Genomic DNA, 18683 nt, shown 5'->3' with positions numbered 1-18683 from the left:
AATCAACTTAGATAATTAATTTGATTCAGTAACATAATATAGTTTGAGTTTCTGTTGATCTGTTGTAAACCAATTACCTTCATTGTATTAACTCAAATTTTTAATTTCAGTGAACTCAAAATTTTACCAGGTAACTTACTTTTTTAAGTTAAACCAACAATTCTTTTCTATGTATTAAAATAGTTCATAGTTTCACAGACAAATACTAAAACAAAATATCTTTGGTAACATTGAAGATATTTTTATATAGCCTACTTGAAGCCTTTTTATATAAAGCATTACAAAAGTATTTTTAAATTATTATGTCATATAATGCTCCTTATAATGCATTGTATGATATCATGAATAATTGTAACCACATTATAATATTATAATAAATTCATTATAATATTATAATACATTCAATATTATAACATTATAATACATTCATAATACTTATTGCAACACCTTACAAAAGTATAATGCATTAAAACAAACCAATTTCAAATTTGTTCAAATTTGTACAAATTCAGCAAGGAGTCTGCAAATATTATAATGTATTTGACTTTTGTTTACATTTATTATATTTTTAATATAAATAAAAATAGATAGATAGATAGATAGATAGATAGATAGATAGATAGATAGATGGATGGATGGATGGATGGATGGATGGATGGATGGATGGATGGATGGATGGATGGATGGATGGATGGATGGATAGATAGATAGATAGATAGATAGATAGATAGATAGATAGATAGATAGATAGATAGATAGATAGATAGATAGATAGATAGATAGATAGAATGCATAACAATGATATGCAAAGATAACAAAGATACAATGCAACAACAAACTATAACTGATTCATTTGGCACAATTTCCCGAACTATTTATTCATTTCTCAAAAAAAAAGACACATTTCTCTAAAACATAAACACATTTCACTTGTTTCCATACACATTCCAATTTTCTTAATGATTTTCACAAAACTCTACACAAAAATGCCCTTATCATAATACTTCCCTTATAGTTATACTACAAAGCATTTGTCATGATCAGAACAAAGTCTAGCCATTGCACTCGGTGGATGCCATCTGCATCGATTGGTAATCTTACTTTACTCTTTGTCAGACAGTACTGAAGCATAAATACGTGATTCCACCGACTCTCATAACACATGCTGGTTCGCGCCTGCTGCAGTCCATAATTATTGACAGGTTTGATGTGCTCAGTGAGTGGAAAGTATGGGAGAATTGGAGTTGCACAGAGTGTGTGTGACTAACTCCCACCCTCAGGCCCATCACTCTGTAATGGAAAGATTAAAAGCAGAGCACCAACCCCAAAAAAAAAAAAACATCCTCTCTCTCTCTTTTTCTGTTTCTGTCTATCTAGCTCGCCCTCTCCCTCCTATACCTCTCTCCCGCCCGTATACTATAGTCCCCTCCCTCTCTCATGTTAAATAGATTACAGAGGGTTCACTTATTTAAAGACTTCGACAAAAGCTGTGCATGCACATTTTTGGGTCGGCTTAGAGCAATTACACCCACTCATTGTGAGCACCTAACTGGAGGAATCTAATTATAACCTACCACAAAGCCAAGCCCAGCCTATCGTCCACAGTCTAGAGTCTGGACCTCACATTGCCTTCAACTAAAGAGTTCCCGAGAAGCTCCAGGACAACATCAGCAGCAGCTGCAGCCCCGTCTGACCCAGCTGGATCATCTTACGCCGACTGCACCCTGCTTCGTTTCTTTCCAGAAGAAAGGAGCCTCACGGAGAGCTCCACACACTAGCTCCCAAGCTGTCTCTTCGACTGCTTCCCGCGATTCTTATGGACAATGAGGAGGACGATGATGGGAACTTCACTAAGTGGATGAGCAGTTACTGGGGGCACGGGGACGAGATCTCTAAAGAAAGGAAGAGGAGTTTCAGGAGGCCCTCCCGCAATAAAGCTGACCGCCGTGCCTCTTTGCCCAGCATGGTAAGGTAGTGATCACTCATGTGGAATGATGTTAGAGGAATGTGAATGATCAGAGATGAATCATATGAATGTACATTACTAAACAAAACCCAGATTGGATTATACATTAATGGCTGGTTTCACAGACAAGGCTTAAGCCTAGTCCCAGACTAAAATGCATGTTTGAGCTGTTTTAACTGAAAGAAACTTATATAGCTATTTTACATATAGCTAAATATTTTACATTTTTTTCTTTTTTCTAAAGCAAGTTTATAAAAGATAAATGTCCTAATTGAACTAATCCTGGCTTAATCTAAGCCTTGTCTGTGAAACCGGGCTTAAGAGTTTCCTGGTATAAAATGGATATTTTCAACTTTAAATTCTGGTTTGACATCAAAGTCATTGTAAAATGAGCCATATCATGAACTATATCTCTTGGCGGAAATATTGTTTTAATTTTATAAATATAATATCCACCTTATTTTGCAACAAGGAAATATACATTTTGTGAATGTGTGAGACTTCCGATTCATTAGCCACTGAAAAATCTCAACTTGTTATACTTTGTTTCTTTTTTGCATGTGTGTGTTTTTTTTTTTTTGTTTTTTTTTACTTATTCCCGAATGTTGTGATAACTTTTAATTTTGTCAATTCAAATGCACTGGACAAATCACTACTGTAACTACAGAACAAACTGTGCATTTTACTACAATCAAAAAAGATATAACAAAGTGCAGTAAAAATGATAAGACATTTTGGTCTACAAACCAGTGTTTATATAGTTACGACAATACATTAGAATCATATGATGAAAAATACTAATTTGCAATATCAAGCAGCTGTTTTATACAGCTAAAAGTAACTGGAAATGAATGAGACAGGAAGCCAGACACATTCAATTTACATATGGCTGTGCCTTCTCTTATGTTAAAAATAAGGTGTATAATATAATATAATATAATATAATATAATATAATATAATATAATATAATATAATATAATATAATATAATATAATATAATATAATATAATATAATATAAACACACACATATATATATATATATGTGTGTTAGAATTATATTATTATTATTATAAATAATATTTATAATAATAAAAGAACAACCCTTACCATGGTAAAATCACTGTAATGCACAGTCTTGCACCTTATTTCTTTTATGCTTCTGGTAGCAAGCTAAGCATTGAAAAATTCTAGTCTAGAAGACAAATGGGGGTCTATTTTGTGTTTAATGCTTATGGCAGGATTTGCATTGTTTTTAACATGCAGACACAGTTGATCTTGAAAACAAAGCTGGGCAAAATAATGCATAATGGGTTTTGGAAGAGAACCTCTGTGAAAACAGGAAGGTGTGTTCTGATTAGAGGTGGTGCAAGGCCCAGCAGCAATTTGTTCTCTTCCCCCACAAATCAGTGCACCACATGCCTCTTTTTCATGCCTCACAGCCCCCTTACATGTACATAATGTACAACAGGACTGTTTATAGCAAAAAGACGGGAAAGTGTTTTAAAAAAAACAAAAAACGTATTATTATTTTTTTTTTAAATATATTATTTCAGCACAGGTTATTAGCTACCATTTATAATTTTCTTACCAAATCAAGAGTGGACATCACTTTGATTTACATCTATATAAATGTTATTGTGAATTTAAATGTAATGGTGATCAAAATTTATATATGTTAACCTTCTGCACATTGTCTAATAATTGATGACATTTAGAATATACTGACTAAAGAGCAGCTTTTTCTTTAAAATAAAATTAACATTAAAATAATGAAAAGCCTCTTGCATAAATGTAGCTTTTTCACTAGCTTTATGTCATGGTATCTGTTAGCGTTGTAGCTAAAATGATCACATTATTCATTATGCTCAGATCTGAATGTGATCAATGTAAAAAGGCCAGAGTGCTATTCCAAAAGTCACCAGCTGAAGTGGCTTTGCATGATTTTATATGCATCTGACTGACATTTTAAAGAGTAATTTTGCTCCAGAATCCTCCTAGAAAGTATTTGTGGTACATATAAGCATTCAGAGATTTTTTTTTTTTATGTGAATTTTTGAATTTAGGCTTCCATAGTGGCATGTTAAATAGGTTTATATCATTTTCTCAGAATGTGGCAGTTCTCTGTTCATTTTTCTTGAAATGTGTATTGATCTACAAGCAGCAGCTATATCCATATTTGAACTATGTATTACATCAGGAAATTAGTTTTGGGATGCATACATCTCAGTATGAGTTGGAGAACATTTGTAACCAGTGTACATGTAATCCAGCATAAGAGAGAGTAATGACAGTAAACAGCCCAAGGTTAATAGGTAAAGCTCCTATGATTAGCTTGACTTCAAGTGAAATGCTTACACAAGTCATTATGAACTGCTCAAGAATAATTAACCTATTTTGACCCTTGCCATGGCAGAGCTTACAGACTATTATGTCTATTTTCTGCAATTATCTGCAAAATGATTGCACAAGTGTCTTGTGCGGGTGTTTATATTGAGCCTTACAATACTAACTTCATTCATTTGCAACAGGAAATTATGACTATTAACCCAATGATGTCATTCAGCTCAATATCAAATATGCACCACTTTAAAATGTGCAAACAAACAATAATCATTAATGAAATTATTTAATTTAGCATTGGAAGATAAATTCTAATTATTTGAATATGTAGCTTATCTCTTCTTTCTATCCCATTCCTATGTCATGGTCTTTCTCCCTCTCTTGCTGTCTTGGTTTCTATACTGAAAAGTCTCAGCTAGAAGCCATGCAGCTGAGCCATCTCCATGCTAACAACATGGCCCCTCTCCCTGTCCACCTAAAGAGTCGTGAGGAGAAGGAGGCGCATTCTCATCCTCGTGCCCGCCGTGTGTCTTCAGACGAAAACAGCCGAACCAAAGTGGGGGGACCTGAATGCCATATCACCACCATTCCAGAGCTCTCCGAGTGCTTAGAGAAGAGGCTGCGTTTCCACAACCAGAAGGCGATATCAATGGTAAGTGAGAGACCAGATGATGCATGTCACATACACATAGTATTTTCGTGCCGGGGAAACATGTGTGACAAAGCCATGTATGCGCACTTATTAGACTTGACTAGAGAATCTCATTCTAGCATTTAATGCTGAGGTGAACACTAGCCTACAACTTCCGAAGGACTAGGACACAGCCTCACTGCATGGATGCAGCATTCCATCTGAGAAGCACCCGTAAGACAAACAGTCACCAGGCGTTTCAAACAAAGAGCAGCCCCCTTTTACAGTTCTTCCTGAACCAAAACAGCCCGTGACGTTCTACTCAGAGCTGTTCACGTCCCATGCATTTCTATGGCAACACTATAATCTCTGAAATTAATCTGCCGCAGTAAGGTAGTATACAAGTCAGAGATCAAAACTTTAGCTTACAAACTTTAGCTTCTAGTTGTAATGTTATGTGCTTAAATTGAGAAATGAGGTAATTTAATGGCGTCTCATGATGCTTCGCAGACTATGCTCTGTCTGTGCACGTTCATGTGTTTTGGAGGAGGCTTAGCTTTGGAGAGCGCTCTGAAGGGAGGATGAGATCTTATGCTTTAAAGCTAGCTTGCGCGTTCACGTTCTTTAAAGTTCTATATGTAAGATTTTCACTTTAATACAGCATAAAAATACCCCAATATGTTTGCAGATATTTAGGAAACATGCTAAGTTTACCTATTTGTTTCTCAGAAAAACAATGCTGCAACCAGACATTCTACTTTAAAATGTGTATTCCGTGTCGGAATGTCTGTCTTTGTTTTGGTCTGTGCGAAACCATGTGCTGCCAGTTTATCCAATAGTATTTCGACATCACAGGTTACCAATTGGCAGAAAACACCACGTTTTGCAGCCATGGAAACCAGCAAACAAACAGGGTCAGAGAACCGCAGATTCTACCTGACCTAAAAAGCCTCTGCATCTATCTAAAAATCTCAATGAATGACAGCCAAAAACAGTTCTGTCATGACAACTCTCGGAGTGTTTGCATGGTAATGGATATGACAATGTAGATATATTTGGTCTTGGCGGAACAGATCTGCTACGTTGCTGCTGCTTTAATGCTGCTGCTGCTGCTGTAGAGCAAGTACGGCACTTGCTACTGCCAATACATACACGACACACTGCTGTGAGCAAGTAAGACATGCTGCTGCTGTACAATATAGCGTACATAAATAACTGTAGCAGATCTATACAGGTGGAGCTGGGGAAGATGGAGGGTTTCTGAAGCATGCTGCGCTGCTAAGCAATGCTAACTCATGCATTTAAAGATTAATCACGCAAGCTCATTGGCTACTAATACAGCAGGAACCAATCATCTGTGACCTATAGATAATGATGTGATAATTAGCAGGTTGTGTTAAATGACCTATTAGCCTTTAGAGTTTCATGCCAGAACTTTGTATATCATCAACTCATCAGCTTACAGTGTGTAATTCTCCTCAGCTTTCATTGTCAATTGCGCTCTCTCTTATTGCCTGTCCTCAAGCTGGCAACCCGCATCTTTGAAGGACTGCAGTACCTATTTCGACCACTGGGTGTCATTTCTACATATAGCCCCTTTAATGGTCTGCCTTGAAACAAATGCCAAACCACCTTGTGGAAGAAGAATGCCATTGTTTACAACTGTGACAATGAGCGCTTACCAGGATCAACTAAACGCTGGATATTCAAAAGTATGTGAAGTTTGCGGCTCCATTGTCGCAGTAAACTTGCACAACGCTCTTGAATGAATCATTTATTAGAAGAATGCTGGACTTTACATTTTCACGTCTCTGAACATGACGTGGAACGAAACAAACTGTGATTGGTTGCGTTACATGTCAGTCAAATGTCCTCTTGGGCAGTTCTTGTCCAATGAAATCTGCAATGGAGTCCAGACCTTCTGCCATCAGTCTGAAGGTCAGGCTAAGCGAAACTATAGAGTACCTCAGGGATGACGTGTTTTTGTAGGCAAAACCTTGCCTGGAAAATCCAGCCTCACCACTGTACCAGCAGATGAGTCTGGTCGGCCATTGAATCAATTCGATTTCTAGGGCAGAGCAAATCCGAGCAAACAGGAAGCGGAGTAAACCAATCAGAGAAGGGTGGATATGACGTTAGCAAAGCGACAAGAGAGTCAACAGCGAAAAGTAAATAATTAATGTGTTTTTGGTCATTTAAAACTGAATTCACGGCTGAATAGAACAAACTCTCGGGTCTCCTGTGCGCAATCTTTGTTGATATTGAAGGGACTTTCACCGCACTAGAGTGACACTGTTTGCGTCACTGAAATAAACAAATCTGATTGCACAGTACGGTTTGGAGTTGACTCGAATCACGACGGAGGGCAGACTTTGCCAGGAAAGGCAAAACCCGGAAGAGAGTTAGCATTTTAGGACTTTCGGTTCCATCGCCCCGAAGTCAATGGGTTTTTTGAATGTTTTTTTTGCTAAATCTCCTGAAATAAGGTCTGTGGTTAACAAAGCCTCTAAATATCACGTTTTGATCTATGACATAAAACACACCAGTTATAACCGGCTTGTGATTTTTAAACCTTTATTGTGTCTTAAAAAGGGCGGTTGCTAACAAATTGCTAAAAGGGACTACTTCTTTTGGCGGGGACTTTAGACGTCATCATGACAAACAGGACATTTGGACAGCATTTCTCATGAAAAAGTGAAGTATTCATACACAGCGCAGATCAAAATCGGTGAGCATGTTTTTAAATAAAGTTGTTTTTTAAATAAAGTTTGAGGAAGCTTGGTGGTGACGTAGATCCGCGACCATGGTGTGCTGTAGTCCGTTTAAAGTTTACTGTTAGCTTTTTATATCTTACCACTTTATTTAGGCTTCAAAATGTATAAATGTTGTGTTAACTAGTAAAAAATTATCTTGATAGACAAAACATGTAAGTGTCATAACCCTTTGTTAAACACAGAGCTTATTTTTTGCGATTTTCCAAAAGTCTATGGGAAAAATGAATAGGCTTTCGATCGAGGGAACCTGTCCGGGTTGGCCTACAAAAACACGTCATCCCTGAGGTACTCTATTGCTAGCCTATCTGAAATTCCCTATCATACCTTTAAATGCTCAGATGACACTTTTTTTCTGATACGTTTTGATGGAACTTCTTACCGTCAGCAGTATGACACTCAGACGGTGATCACCGGAAAACAATGGATCCATCAAACCATTACATTCATCCGTGTATAAAAGCCGTGCTGAAGCAAAATGTACGTAAAATAGCTACTTTGTGTGACATGCAATTTTACTATTTAACCACAGATGGCGATAAAAGGGCAAAAAGTTCCGTAGTGCTGTATGCGAAAATTAAAGACTTTATTGTATGGTGTATAATAAAGTTTAGGGTCAGTACGATTTTTTAAACTGATTTTTTTTAATTGCATTAAATTGATCAAATGTGACACATTTATAGTGTTACAAAAGATTTCTATTTCAAATTAATGCTGATCTTTTGAACTTTTTTATTCATCAAAGAATCCTGAAAAAGAAAGTATCACAGTTTCCACAAAAATATTAAGCAGCAAAACTGTTTTCAACATAAATGTTTCTTAAGCACAAAATAAGCATATTATAATTATTTCTGAAGGATGTAACAATGAAGTCTGGGGTAATGGCTGTATAATTACATTTAAAATGTATTCAAATACAAAATAATTATTTTAAATTGTAACATTATTTCACAATACAACTCTTTTTTACTGTGTTTTTGATCAAAAATTACAGCCTTGGTGAACACAAGAAACTTCATAAAAAAAAAAAAAAAAAAAAAAATCTTACCAACACCAAACTTTTGAATGGTTGTGTTAGTGTATACTGAAATATACACTACATTTATACTGCATCAATGCCCTATAATAATTATACTTTAGATGATTTTGGCTGCTTTATTTTTAGGGTGATTCAGATAGCATATGTCTTATTTGCCATGAAGAACTACGGAATGGAAGGGGTGGCATCCAAGAGCTTAACTGCAGCCATCATTTTCATGAAGAGGTAAACACTTCCTGCATCACTTCTCTCCTTTGTTGCCTGCTAACAGCTCCAAATCCATCCCATCAACATTAGTGCAGTACACCCATAGCGCTTGATCATTATCTTGCATGTGCTCCCTCTTCCTCAACATACAGGTGGGGTTCAAAGTGTAACCTCATTAGTGTGCAGAGTCCAGACACCCCATGTAAATTGAAGCAGTGGGTTAGATATATATTTACATGTGATTTTCAAAATTGGTTCTTCTTCCCTCCTGGCATGCATGCCGTTTGTCTGGTTGCTTGCAGCTCTATGCCAGCTATGACACTGAATATTCTGTCTCTGGTTATAGACTGTGCTGACAAAATGGCCGGAGCACCGCACACGTCCACGTAGCGGGAGTTCTGCACCTGCATGTGAACGAGGGAAGGAGACACCGTTCTGCCCTGGACAAGAGGAATACCGCTTGCCTCGTCGTCAACTCTCTTTACGTAGACAGCGTTGATTGTTTCCAGTGTACCAATAGTAGTTCAACTAAATGGTAATCACTCAGTGTATTATCAAAAACCACAGTAAATTTGAAATTGTTAATTTTAGTTTGTGTATAGCCTTACAATACTTTTGCTTAAAAAGAACTTGGTGATCTCTAGTTTGCAGGAAATGTTGTCTTTTCCCCCTTTTTAAAATCAGCAAAGCAAAGAATTAGATAGCAGTATTTTTTATTTCTTTTTTTTATTTTCTCATTCCAAGTCATTTACATTTGATAAATTATATATATTATATATAAATTATATATATTATATTACAATTAAAAATGTCTTAAGGACTTTTTGTCATTTTTCTTTGGTAAGAATGATATGAAACATATGGGTATTTTAGTCTGTGTATAGTGAACTGTCAAGCAAATTTTGAATTTCAGAGTTAATAGCTATTTTGGATTAGAAAACCAAACTGTGAATATATAATGATTAGGGCTATATTGGTAAAATATGGTAATATCCTGAATTTGCAGGTCATATGTCAGGATTTGCAGTTGTGAAGATACAGTAGCTTGTTCAAAGCACATGCTGGAAATTAGCTGGTGGCTAATCACGCCACTGTAATGGAAATCAATGGTGGGCCACGGTTTTGCCCCTCGAAGGTCAACAGATCTGTTTTTCATGCATGCCATCATGCCTCTGTTGTTGTACACTGCTCAGTAAAATAAAATGTTATGGGTTAAGATTTATTTATACACAAACTTTTGGCAAGTCTTTTCTTATAGGGTGGAGAAGTAACATTTATTTTGTTTCCTTTAGCATTTATATCACACACTGTCTTTTTTGTTTTAATAATGTGTATTTGTCGAAGAAAATTAAGCATATACACTCTTAAAAATAAAGGTTACAAAGGTTTTTCCTTTGGGAACAGTTCTTAAAATAATAATAAAAAAATTCTTAGTGTGAAGAATATTTTAATATTCTGAAGAACCTTTTTCCACAATAAAGAACCTTTTGTTCTTCATATAACCAGATGCCAAGAACTTTTTTTGAGTGTATATGTAGATCAAGGTTTTTAAGATCATGTAAACTTATATACAGTCTGATAGTGTTTTGCTAACCTTACAGTTCTTTAAAAGCAATATTGTTTCAATATTTTTAGCATGTGTAGATGCATGTTCCAGTCGTTTTTTCCATTTTTATGACCCTCCATAATTCGAATTTCCTCTCTTACAGAGCATTGAAAAATGGCTTTGGCAGAGACAGTCATGTCCCACCTGTTGAGTTCATGTGATCATGCCTGAACCCTTTTACTCCATATTCTCCATTTTCTATGTCTGTTTGCTTCCTGTCACTGATTTAGTATGTTTATATGTAAATAAAAATGAAACAAGACCATCATCTCTGGGTGGAGGCATAAGTTAAAGACTTGAATTAAATAGAGGAGAGTGTGTGTAGCAATTCTGCATGATTATATGGTCTGTTACTTGCACACACTCCCTGAGATAAGAGTTTTAGATATGCATCTCAAAAGCCTCAGCTCTATTCATTCCTTACCCTCCTTTTCTGTCTTTCCTGCTTATTTTCCTCTGTGGTATCATGAGGACAGGATGTTTGGCTAGGCTAAAAACTGTGCATGCTAAGTGTATGACCACAGAGCCTTTTTGTTTTGTCTTTGTCAGTCTTTCCACTCATGTATTGCACAAAATGCACATCTGCATTACCCATTAACACATGCCAAATTGAAAGGCAGAGAATTTTAGACTCTGTCCATTGTATTGTGATGTTTCTGGTTATCAGAAATGTAAATATAAGTTTCAAAGTTGTAGAATATGTTGTTTGTACTAAAACCACACTTCTAATTAAATATTCACAGATGAAGAAATACCTACATTGTTGCAAAATTTTTACATAGTGCTATTATTTTGACATTATTGTTTCATACGTGATATTACTGTTTTTACAGCACATATTGAATTTATAGATTTGGTACCAGGATGTTATTTAGTTCAATTACTATGTGAGCGAGTGCCAACTGTGAAATAAATAATGAACATACAGTGAGATGAGATGATGTTCTCTTCGTTGCCAGGCCATCGAGTGACCGTGCCTTTGTGCACGTACCCAAACCCTGCCCTCGTTCCCGCCCTATTGTATATTTATAAAAGTAAAAATAACAGTAAAAACCCAACTAAACTCTGTGAAGTAACTCTGTTCTTAAAAGACAGTTTGTCAGCAAAATATTATTAAACATTCATACCAAAGCATTAGTGAAACGTTGGTGTTTAACAAGCAAAATATCTTTTCTTGCAAAGTAGCCTACCTACGAGTACATGAAACTGAATTGTGGTCTTGATTTGTCAAGGTTTTCAAAATATGTAAAAACATAGCCAAAAATAGGCTACACTAATAAGTTTTTAATAACTTAGTTTCACAAATCACTGGGCTGAAATTTCCCATTATTGTAGTGGAGTCTCAGTCTAGACTGCTGTGGTCGGAGAAGAAATGCACACGTGGAAAATAGACTAACTGTTGATTGACAGGGGATATAACCAATCAAATTCGAAAACAATGACGTCTTTTGGCTTCATGGACGAATCGTTGATGGAAGGGGAGGTTCCCTTAAGAAGACGCTCTGAAAAAGATAACCCCACAAAATCTGGTTGCGAAACAGCTGGAAAAGTGGAAGACGAAGTTTATACGTGAATTCCTGATGGGAAAAAAGTTATGATGGTCAAGAGGGACTAAAAGGAACCGTGTGAGGATGTTTGAACATGTTTAGTGAACTGTTACAGCATCAAATGCAGACACTCGAGGAAAACATCGACTCTGAGGTTTCTTCTTATTTTTTCCAAGAATATCCCAATTATTTGGTCAATCTGTAAGGTAAGATATCCACTATGTGTTCTTAAATCATATTTCAGACCATTTATTGTGCCCGAATAAAGTTTTTATTTCTACTTTTGTTTCTCAATGTTTGAAATAACGGACCTTGACGGCTTTTTCTGCTTATCTGTCTTCAGAAGCCCATTAAAACGTGAAACAACACAAACCTTTACCCAGTTAACATTATATGTGAAGTTGTTACAGTCATTACGGTGTAGGGCGGCCAATGTATCGTTTTTATGATAAGGGGTTAAACTATTTTAAATAGCCTATTTATTTTCGTCATCTTTTCGTGAAATATGCACGATTAGCTGTTAAACCATATTTTTAGTGTGTGTGTGTGTGTGTGTGTGTGTGTGTGTGTGTAAAAAATAGGCTACTATTTGTTTTTATGTACAATTCCAAATAATGTTGTCCTTATGCTGTCATAAATACATGAGAATCAGGCCTCTTCACTGGAGAGTCTCAAAGCTTCGGTTTGTCTCTATGGTAACAGCAGAGCATCCAAAAGAACAGTGTTTAGATCAAAGCTGCTGAGATGCTACTCATTCCCTTGATTTTCATTGTCAAATAGTCCATATTAAAATACGTGAATTTTCTTGTTCCTATGGCCTTATTTCTTCACTCTCAAAATGAGAATTGGTTTGGAACAACATGAGGGTGAGAAAATGATGACAGAATTTTAATTTAAGGACTTTTGAAATAAGCCATTACAAAAACAGCAAAACATAAAATCTATGCAATAAGATTCATTATTACCATCAATGTGATTTTGATTTGTCTATGCCTTACAGCATCCTTTTCATGTGTTTGAATTAAGGTTTCTGAAAGCAGTTGTAAACAGAAGGAGATGTTTATCTTATAAAAGGTCTTGGTCTCAAGGACACACTGATTAGACACTCACACATCTGATTATGGCAGTAATGACCACCTTTCCTTTGATTGTCATGGAACCTGAATGGCATTGAGGCCAAGTACTGATTAAATATTCAGAAATCAACCTCTACAAGAGAAAAGGAGCAACATGCCATCCATATAATTTCCTTATGTACTGCTTTGATTACTTTAAACGATTTTTCAATATCACATTGCTGTGTAATATAACTTATTGCTGAGTATATAGTGTGTGGAATTGTTTGTTCAGGAAGGCAATGAATATGCTACATGCCACCCTGGAGTAACAAAATCAAGTGCCAGAAACTGTTTTCACACCTGTAAAAATATGAAATCTTGTAATGATATGCCACTCCTGAGGGGGAAAAGTGTGGCGTATCAATACAAAGTCTCTCATTTTGTCTTCAAATATATGTATAAAAAGAACATAATCTACTAAAAAAATCCAGTAAACATTGTCTTTTGATTTAATTGTCACTGAACATTTTGAGATATTATGAAGAAGAATTATTACTATGAGGTGTTTTGTAGTTTTTATTTATTTATTAATACAATTGTTATTCTGATTTCCAGGAAATCATGGGAAGTTTTAAAGGCCATGCATTGCCTGGAAGTTTCTTCCTGATCACTGGTCTGTGGTGGGCTTTGAAGCAGACGTTTTTGTACGCCACCCGCAGGAACAAAAGTGCTGGTGCGGGCAGACTTGCATCTCGAGCTACGCAGCGACGCATAGAAATAATAGAAGGAGCTGTCATTTTATCATTTTCTATTATTGGTGAGTGGCTGCCGTGCCTTAATCAATATAATGTGATGTTTCATTATAGATGTAGACAAATAAAGGTTGTCAAATGTGTCTTTAAAGCACTTTATGTTTAGCAAAGAAATATATTTGGTTTCAAGAACCATTTTTTGCTATATAGGGTTCTTAACTTGACTGAATGGTGTAAAAAAAAGTTTACTGTTAAATTATAGATTTTACAATAAAACCATTGATTCTTAACCTTTTTGACTCCAGGGTCGCCTATTGTCAACAACAATATTCAAAAGCTTCATGTCTTTTCCATTTTTTTCCAGATTTTTAAAAAATATTTTCTACTTACAATTTCTAACCAGTCATATATATTCGTAAAATTTATAAAACTGCCCATGGTGTTATTCATTTACGTTAAAGGTGCCCTAGAATTAAAAATTGAATTTACATTGGCATAGTTAAATAACAAGAGTTCAGTACATGGAAATGACATACAGTGAGTCTCAAACTCCATTGTTTCCTCCTTATATAAATCTCATTTGTTTAAAAGACCGAAGAACAGGCGAATCTCAACATAACACCGACTGTTACGTAACAGTCGGGATCATTAATATGTACGCCCCCAATGTTTGCATATGCCAGCTCATGTTCAAGGCATTACACAAGGGCAGCCAGTATTAACGTCTGGATCTGTGCAGAGCTGAATCATCAGACTAGGTAAGCAAGCAAGGACAATAGCGAAAAACGGCAGATGGAGCAATAATAACTGACATGATCCATGATAACATGATATTTTTAGTGATATTTGTAAACTGTCTTTCTAAATGTTTCGTTAGCATGTTGCTAATGTACTTTTAAATGTGGTTAAAGTTACCATTTTTTATTACTGTATTCACAGAGACAAGAGCTGTCACTATTTTCATTATTAAACACTTGCAGTCTGTATAATTCATAAACACAACTTCATTCTTTATAAATCTCTACAACAGTGTAGCATTAGCCGTTAGCCATGGAGCATAGCCTCAAACTCATTCAGAATCAAATGTAAACATCCAAATAAATACCATACTCACATAATCCGATGTATGTATGCAGCATGCATGACGAACACTTTGTATAGATCCATTTTGAGGGTTATATTAGCTGTGTGAACATTGTTTATGCAATGATAGAGTCGAGAGCTCGGGAGGGGGCGGAGAGCACGAGCAATTAAAGGGGCCGCAGCCTGAATCGGCGCATTTCTAATTATGCCCCAAAATAGGCAGTTAAAAAAAATTAAATAAAAAAAATCTATGGGGTATTTTGAGCTGAAACTTCACAGACACATTCAGGGGACACCTTAGACTTATATTACATCTTGTAAAAAAACATTCGATGGCACCTTTAATACATTTTTTCCAGGTCTAAATATCACACTTTTATAATTGGGCTTCCTCATATATTCTGTTTCCATTCATACAATGGGAACCTTCTTCCACTCTTGAAGTCTATGATGAAAAATTGTGAAATTTGGCACACAGATCTGAACATTAACCACAGCAATTTTGGAGTCTCTAACCCAATCCTTCTAGCGCCACCAACTGCCCAAAGTTTAACTTAGGTTCATTCTAATAACTTTTGAACCATATTGAATTTATAACCGTTCAAATATTTTAGAAAAACCTACTTTTTTTGACGCCATTTTGAAATTGATTTCAAACTCATCCTAAAAATTTGTCAGATTTTCACTAAAATTGGCTCAGATCATCTTCAGACTACGGCGACAAAAAAACATGGAAATCAAGTTACGAGCACGCTAAAATAGATGTGAGACTACATCTCCGCAACGCTTTAGCGTGTTCTGATCAAACTTGGTGTGTGTTATGACAACCATGACCTGAGGGTACCTGTGCAGTTTCGACACAGTGCCACCTAGTGGTCACAAATTTCTGAACAGTTTGACCAAAAAAAAACAAAAAATTGTCACCCAAAATTGACCACACCAGGCCTCCGTTTCCTATAAGCACCGTGAGCCCAAGATGATCGTGAAGACCATCACCACCAATGTTCTCTACGATCAACTTGGCTCACAATGCTTTTGGGAAATGCAGCCCAGATCTATTTTTACTTTTACTTTACTCATTTTTGCATTTGGTCTGATGCCCGCTGCCTTGATTTTCTCATTCTGCCTCTGTGGTGCCTGGCCCCGTAATTGCTGCTTGTTATATTTATTTTTCTTCTGCCATTTACACAGGTATGTTAGCAGAGCAGCTTTTAGCAGGTGGGCCGAAGTTTCAACTGTATGATTCTTCCACTCAGCACTGGGAGCAGCTGATGAACTGGCAGCACACCACCATGTACTTGTTCTTTGCCATCGCAGGGGCCATATCTCTTACTGTACACAGCACAGACATCGCCCCATTGGCTTTAGACCGTATGCTGCTGGGTCTTGCTTTCTTTAATGAGGGTAGGTTCTTGATTTCCCCCCAACTGTTTTCTAAACTGTTTTTTAATGTTAGAGAATATGTTAATTGTTACCTAAATTGAGCACTCTTTGTTACTCTTGAAATTCCTAATTTTCTATTTTTGTGATAATTCAACACATAAAATTGAAAGTGCATGTCTGCCTCTTGCAGGATTTCTGTTCCTTTATCATCTCCATGGCAGAAACATGCTTGATGTCCATGTGCACACACTTCTACTCTATGCCATCTTTGGGCAAGCTTTCATCTGCCTTCTGGAGGTTTTCCACAGGGGGAATATTCTACTAGAACTGCTCAGAGCCACTCTCACCGTACTGCAGGGCAGCTGGTTCTGGCAGGTCAGTGTGTTTGCCTACGTGCACGTGCACAAGTACATACATAAATGTGTGCGCATTTAAGTCATTTTGACACAACACTGTTTAACTCCTTTTTTCTTGTATTTTTCTAGATTGGCTTCGTACTGTACCCGCCCAGTCAAGCGAAATGGGATCAGACAGACCATGACAATGTTATGTTTGTCACCTTATGCTACTGCTGGCACCTTGCGTTTGCATTGCTCACTGTAGCTGTAGTGTACTGGTCTGTTCTATGGTGAGCATAACATATTCTATCCATTCTAACATGAATTACAAAAACCTAAATTAGACCTAAAGGAGCATAAAATACCATTCAAAAGATTAGGGTCAGTACTTTAAAAAAAAAAAAAAAAGAAATTAATACTTTTATTTAGCAAGGATGCATTAAACTGATCAAAAGTGACTAGTAAATACATCTACAGTATCATGTTACATAAGATTTATATTTCAAATAAATGCTGTTCCTTTGAATTTTCTATCAAAGATGAAAAAAAAGTATTGCGTGCATTTCCAGAATAACATTAAGCTGCACAACTGCTTATTCAACACTGATAATAATAAGAAATGTTTCTTGAGCAGAAATCAGCATATTAGAAGAATTTCTGAAAAATCATGTGACACTTAAGACTTGAGTAATGGCGGCTCAAAGTTCAGCATTGCCATCATAGGAATGAATTATTTACTAAAAAGTATTAAAATAGAACACAGTTATTTTAAATTGTAATAATATTTCACAATATTACTGTTTTTCTATATTTTTGATTGAATAAATGCAGTCTTGGTGAGCATAAGAGACTTAAAAAATAAAATAAAAAACTCACTGACCCCAAACTTTTGTAGTGTACATTGCATATGAAATAATATTTTTTCTGAAATTTCCTTTCTGTATGTTAGATTCATTGAGTTTACCTTCATTTTTCTCCCTCCAGTGCTGTGTGTTCCAGACTGAGGAGGATGCCGCCCATGGAAATGGGGCTTTTGAAACCAAGGGAGAAGGAAGTAGAGTCTGAAGACGAAATTTTATGAGTGTTTATCGTCTTTACACTTTCAACCCTGCATCCAAAAGCATTTGTGCCTTAGACCAAAAAAATATGGAGACAGAGAGTGAGAGATAGATAGAGAGGCATTGTCACTATATATTAGCTTTGTTTTAATTTCCTGAAGGCAGATGAAAGGCGACAAACAGTGGCAGTCTTGTCTCCAAAGATCGTAGTAGTGTAAAATCTCTCACTCATGTTCCCAGTACAATCAATCTAGTTACAACAATCTTATCTTATGTGGTCATTCCTTTTTATTTCGTTATATCACTTCCACTTCATTTCTCTGATGCACCTCAGGACCAACCTCTGAAAAATTTGTTAAAACTTGATTCTTTTCTATAAAAGTTTGGATTAAGTTGATCGTATATGATGTATTGATTATTTTTGGGTCATTATGTACACTGTTTGTTGTCATTACATAATTTTCTCTTTGACACAGTACTGTGTAAATTTGAATATTTTCTTTGTGTGCCTTGTCAATATTTTATGTGTTGTCACATAAAGAGGTTATCATATTTTTATCATATTATTTTTAGTGGTACTATATGATCTACATGCTGAAATTATTATATTTTAACTCCCCTAAGATTTTGGGGGTTTGTAAGTCACTTTTCAGTCATCAGATGATGATACTTTTCTATTTTCTTGAAAGTTTTTAAAAGCCATGACAATTCCTATGTTAGTCTGATGTGTTCATTTGTGCCATGGTATAAAAAAAAATCAGGATCGACCATTGCATGTGGAATCTTGATATTATAGTATCTTATCACATGCATTTATTGATTAATTTAATTTGACTTGATAAGTACATTTTGAAAAAACTAAAAGCTTTTTCCAATAAAATATTTTATTAATATATAACAGT

General features: G+C 35.8%; 2 protein-coding genes across 4 annotated transcripts; both read left to right on the top strand.

Annotated features, from left to right (window-relative positions):
* Window positions 1-806: 806 nt before the first annotated feature.
* Window positions 807-12245, top strand: lnp1 (leukemia NUP98 fusion partner 1). 3 transcript variants are annotated; one of them, XM_048199273.1, is made up of 4 exons: window positions 890-1966; window positions 4790-4960; window positions 8876-8974; window positions 9303-12245. In XM_048199273.1, the coding sequence occupies exons 1-4, from the start codon at window positions 1817-1819 to the stop codon at window positions 9453-9455; spliced, it is 573 nt and encodes a 190-aa protein (XP_048055230.1). In that variant the 5' UTR covers window positions 890-1816; the 3' UTR covers window positions 9456-12245. The 3 variants fall into 3 exon arrangements, with proteins under 3 accessions (XP_048055231.1, XP_048055230.1, XP_048055229.1); XM_048199272.1 differs by having other exon boundaries at window positions 4718-4960; XM_048199274.1 differs by lacking the exon at window positions 8876-8974 and having other exon boundaries at window positions 807-1966; window positions 4718-4960.
* On the top strand, window positions 12062-18676 carry tmem45a (transmembrane protein 45a). The gene is made up of 6 exons (XM_048199271.1): window positions 12062-12315; window positions 13783-13984; window positions 16194-16406; window positions 16576-16760; window positions 16871-17013; window positions 17708-18676. The coding sequence occupies exons 2-6, from the start codon at window positions 13789-13791 to the stop codon at window positions 17802-17804; spliced, it is 834 nt and encodes a 277-aa protein (XP_048055228.1). The 5' UTR covers window positions 12062-12315; window positions 13783-13788; the 3' UTR covers window positions 17805-18676.
* Window positions 18677-18683: the final 7 nt, after the last annotated feature.

This window comes from Megalobrama amblycephala, linkage group LG8 (genome assembly GCF_018812025.1).
Source record: "Megalobrama amblycephala isolate DHTTF-2021 linkage group LG8, ASM1881202v1, whole genome shotgun sequence".
Taxonomy (NCBI): domain Eukaryota; kingdom Metazoa; phylum Chordata; class Actinopteri; order Cypriniformes; family Xenocyprididae; genus Megalobrama; species Megalobrama amblycephala.
Note: the sequence above shows the minus strand (reverse complement) of the source record. Positions and strands in the feature narration are given on the sequence as shown.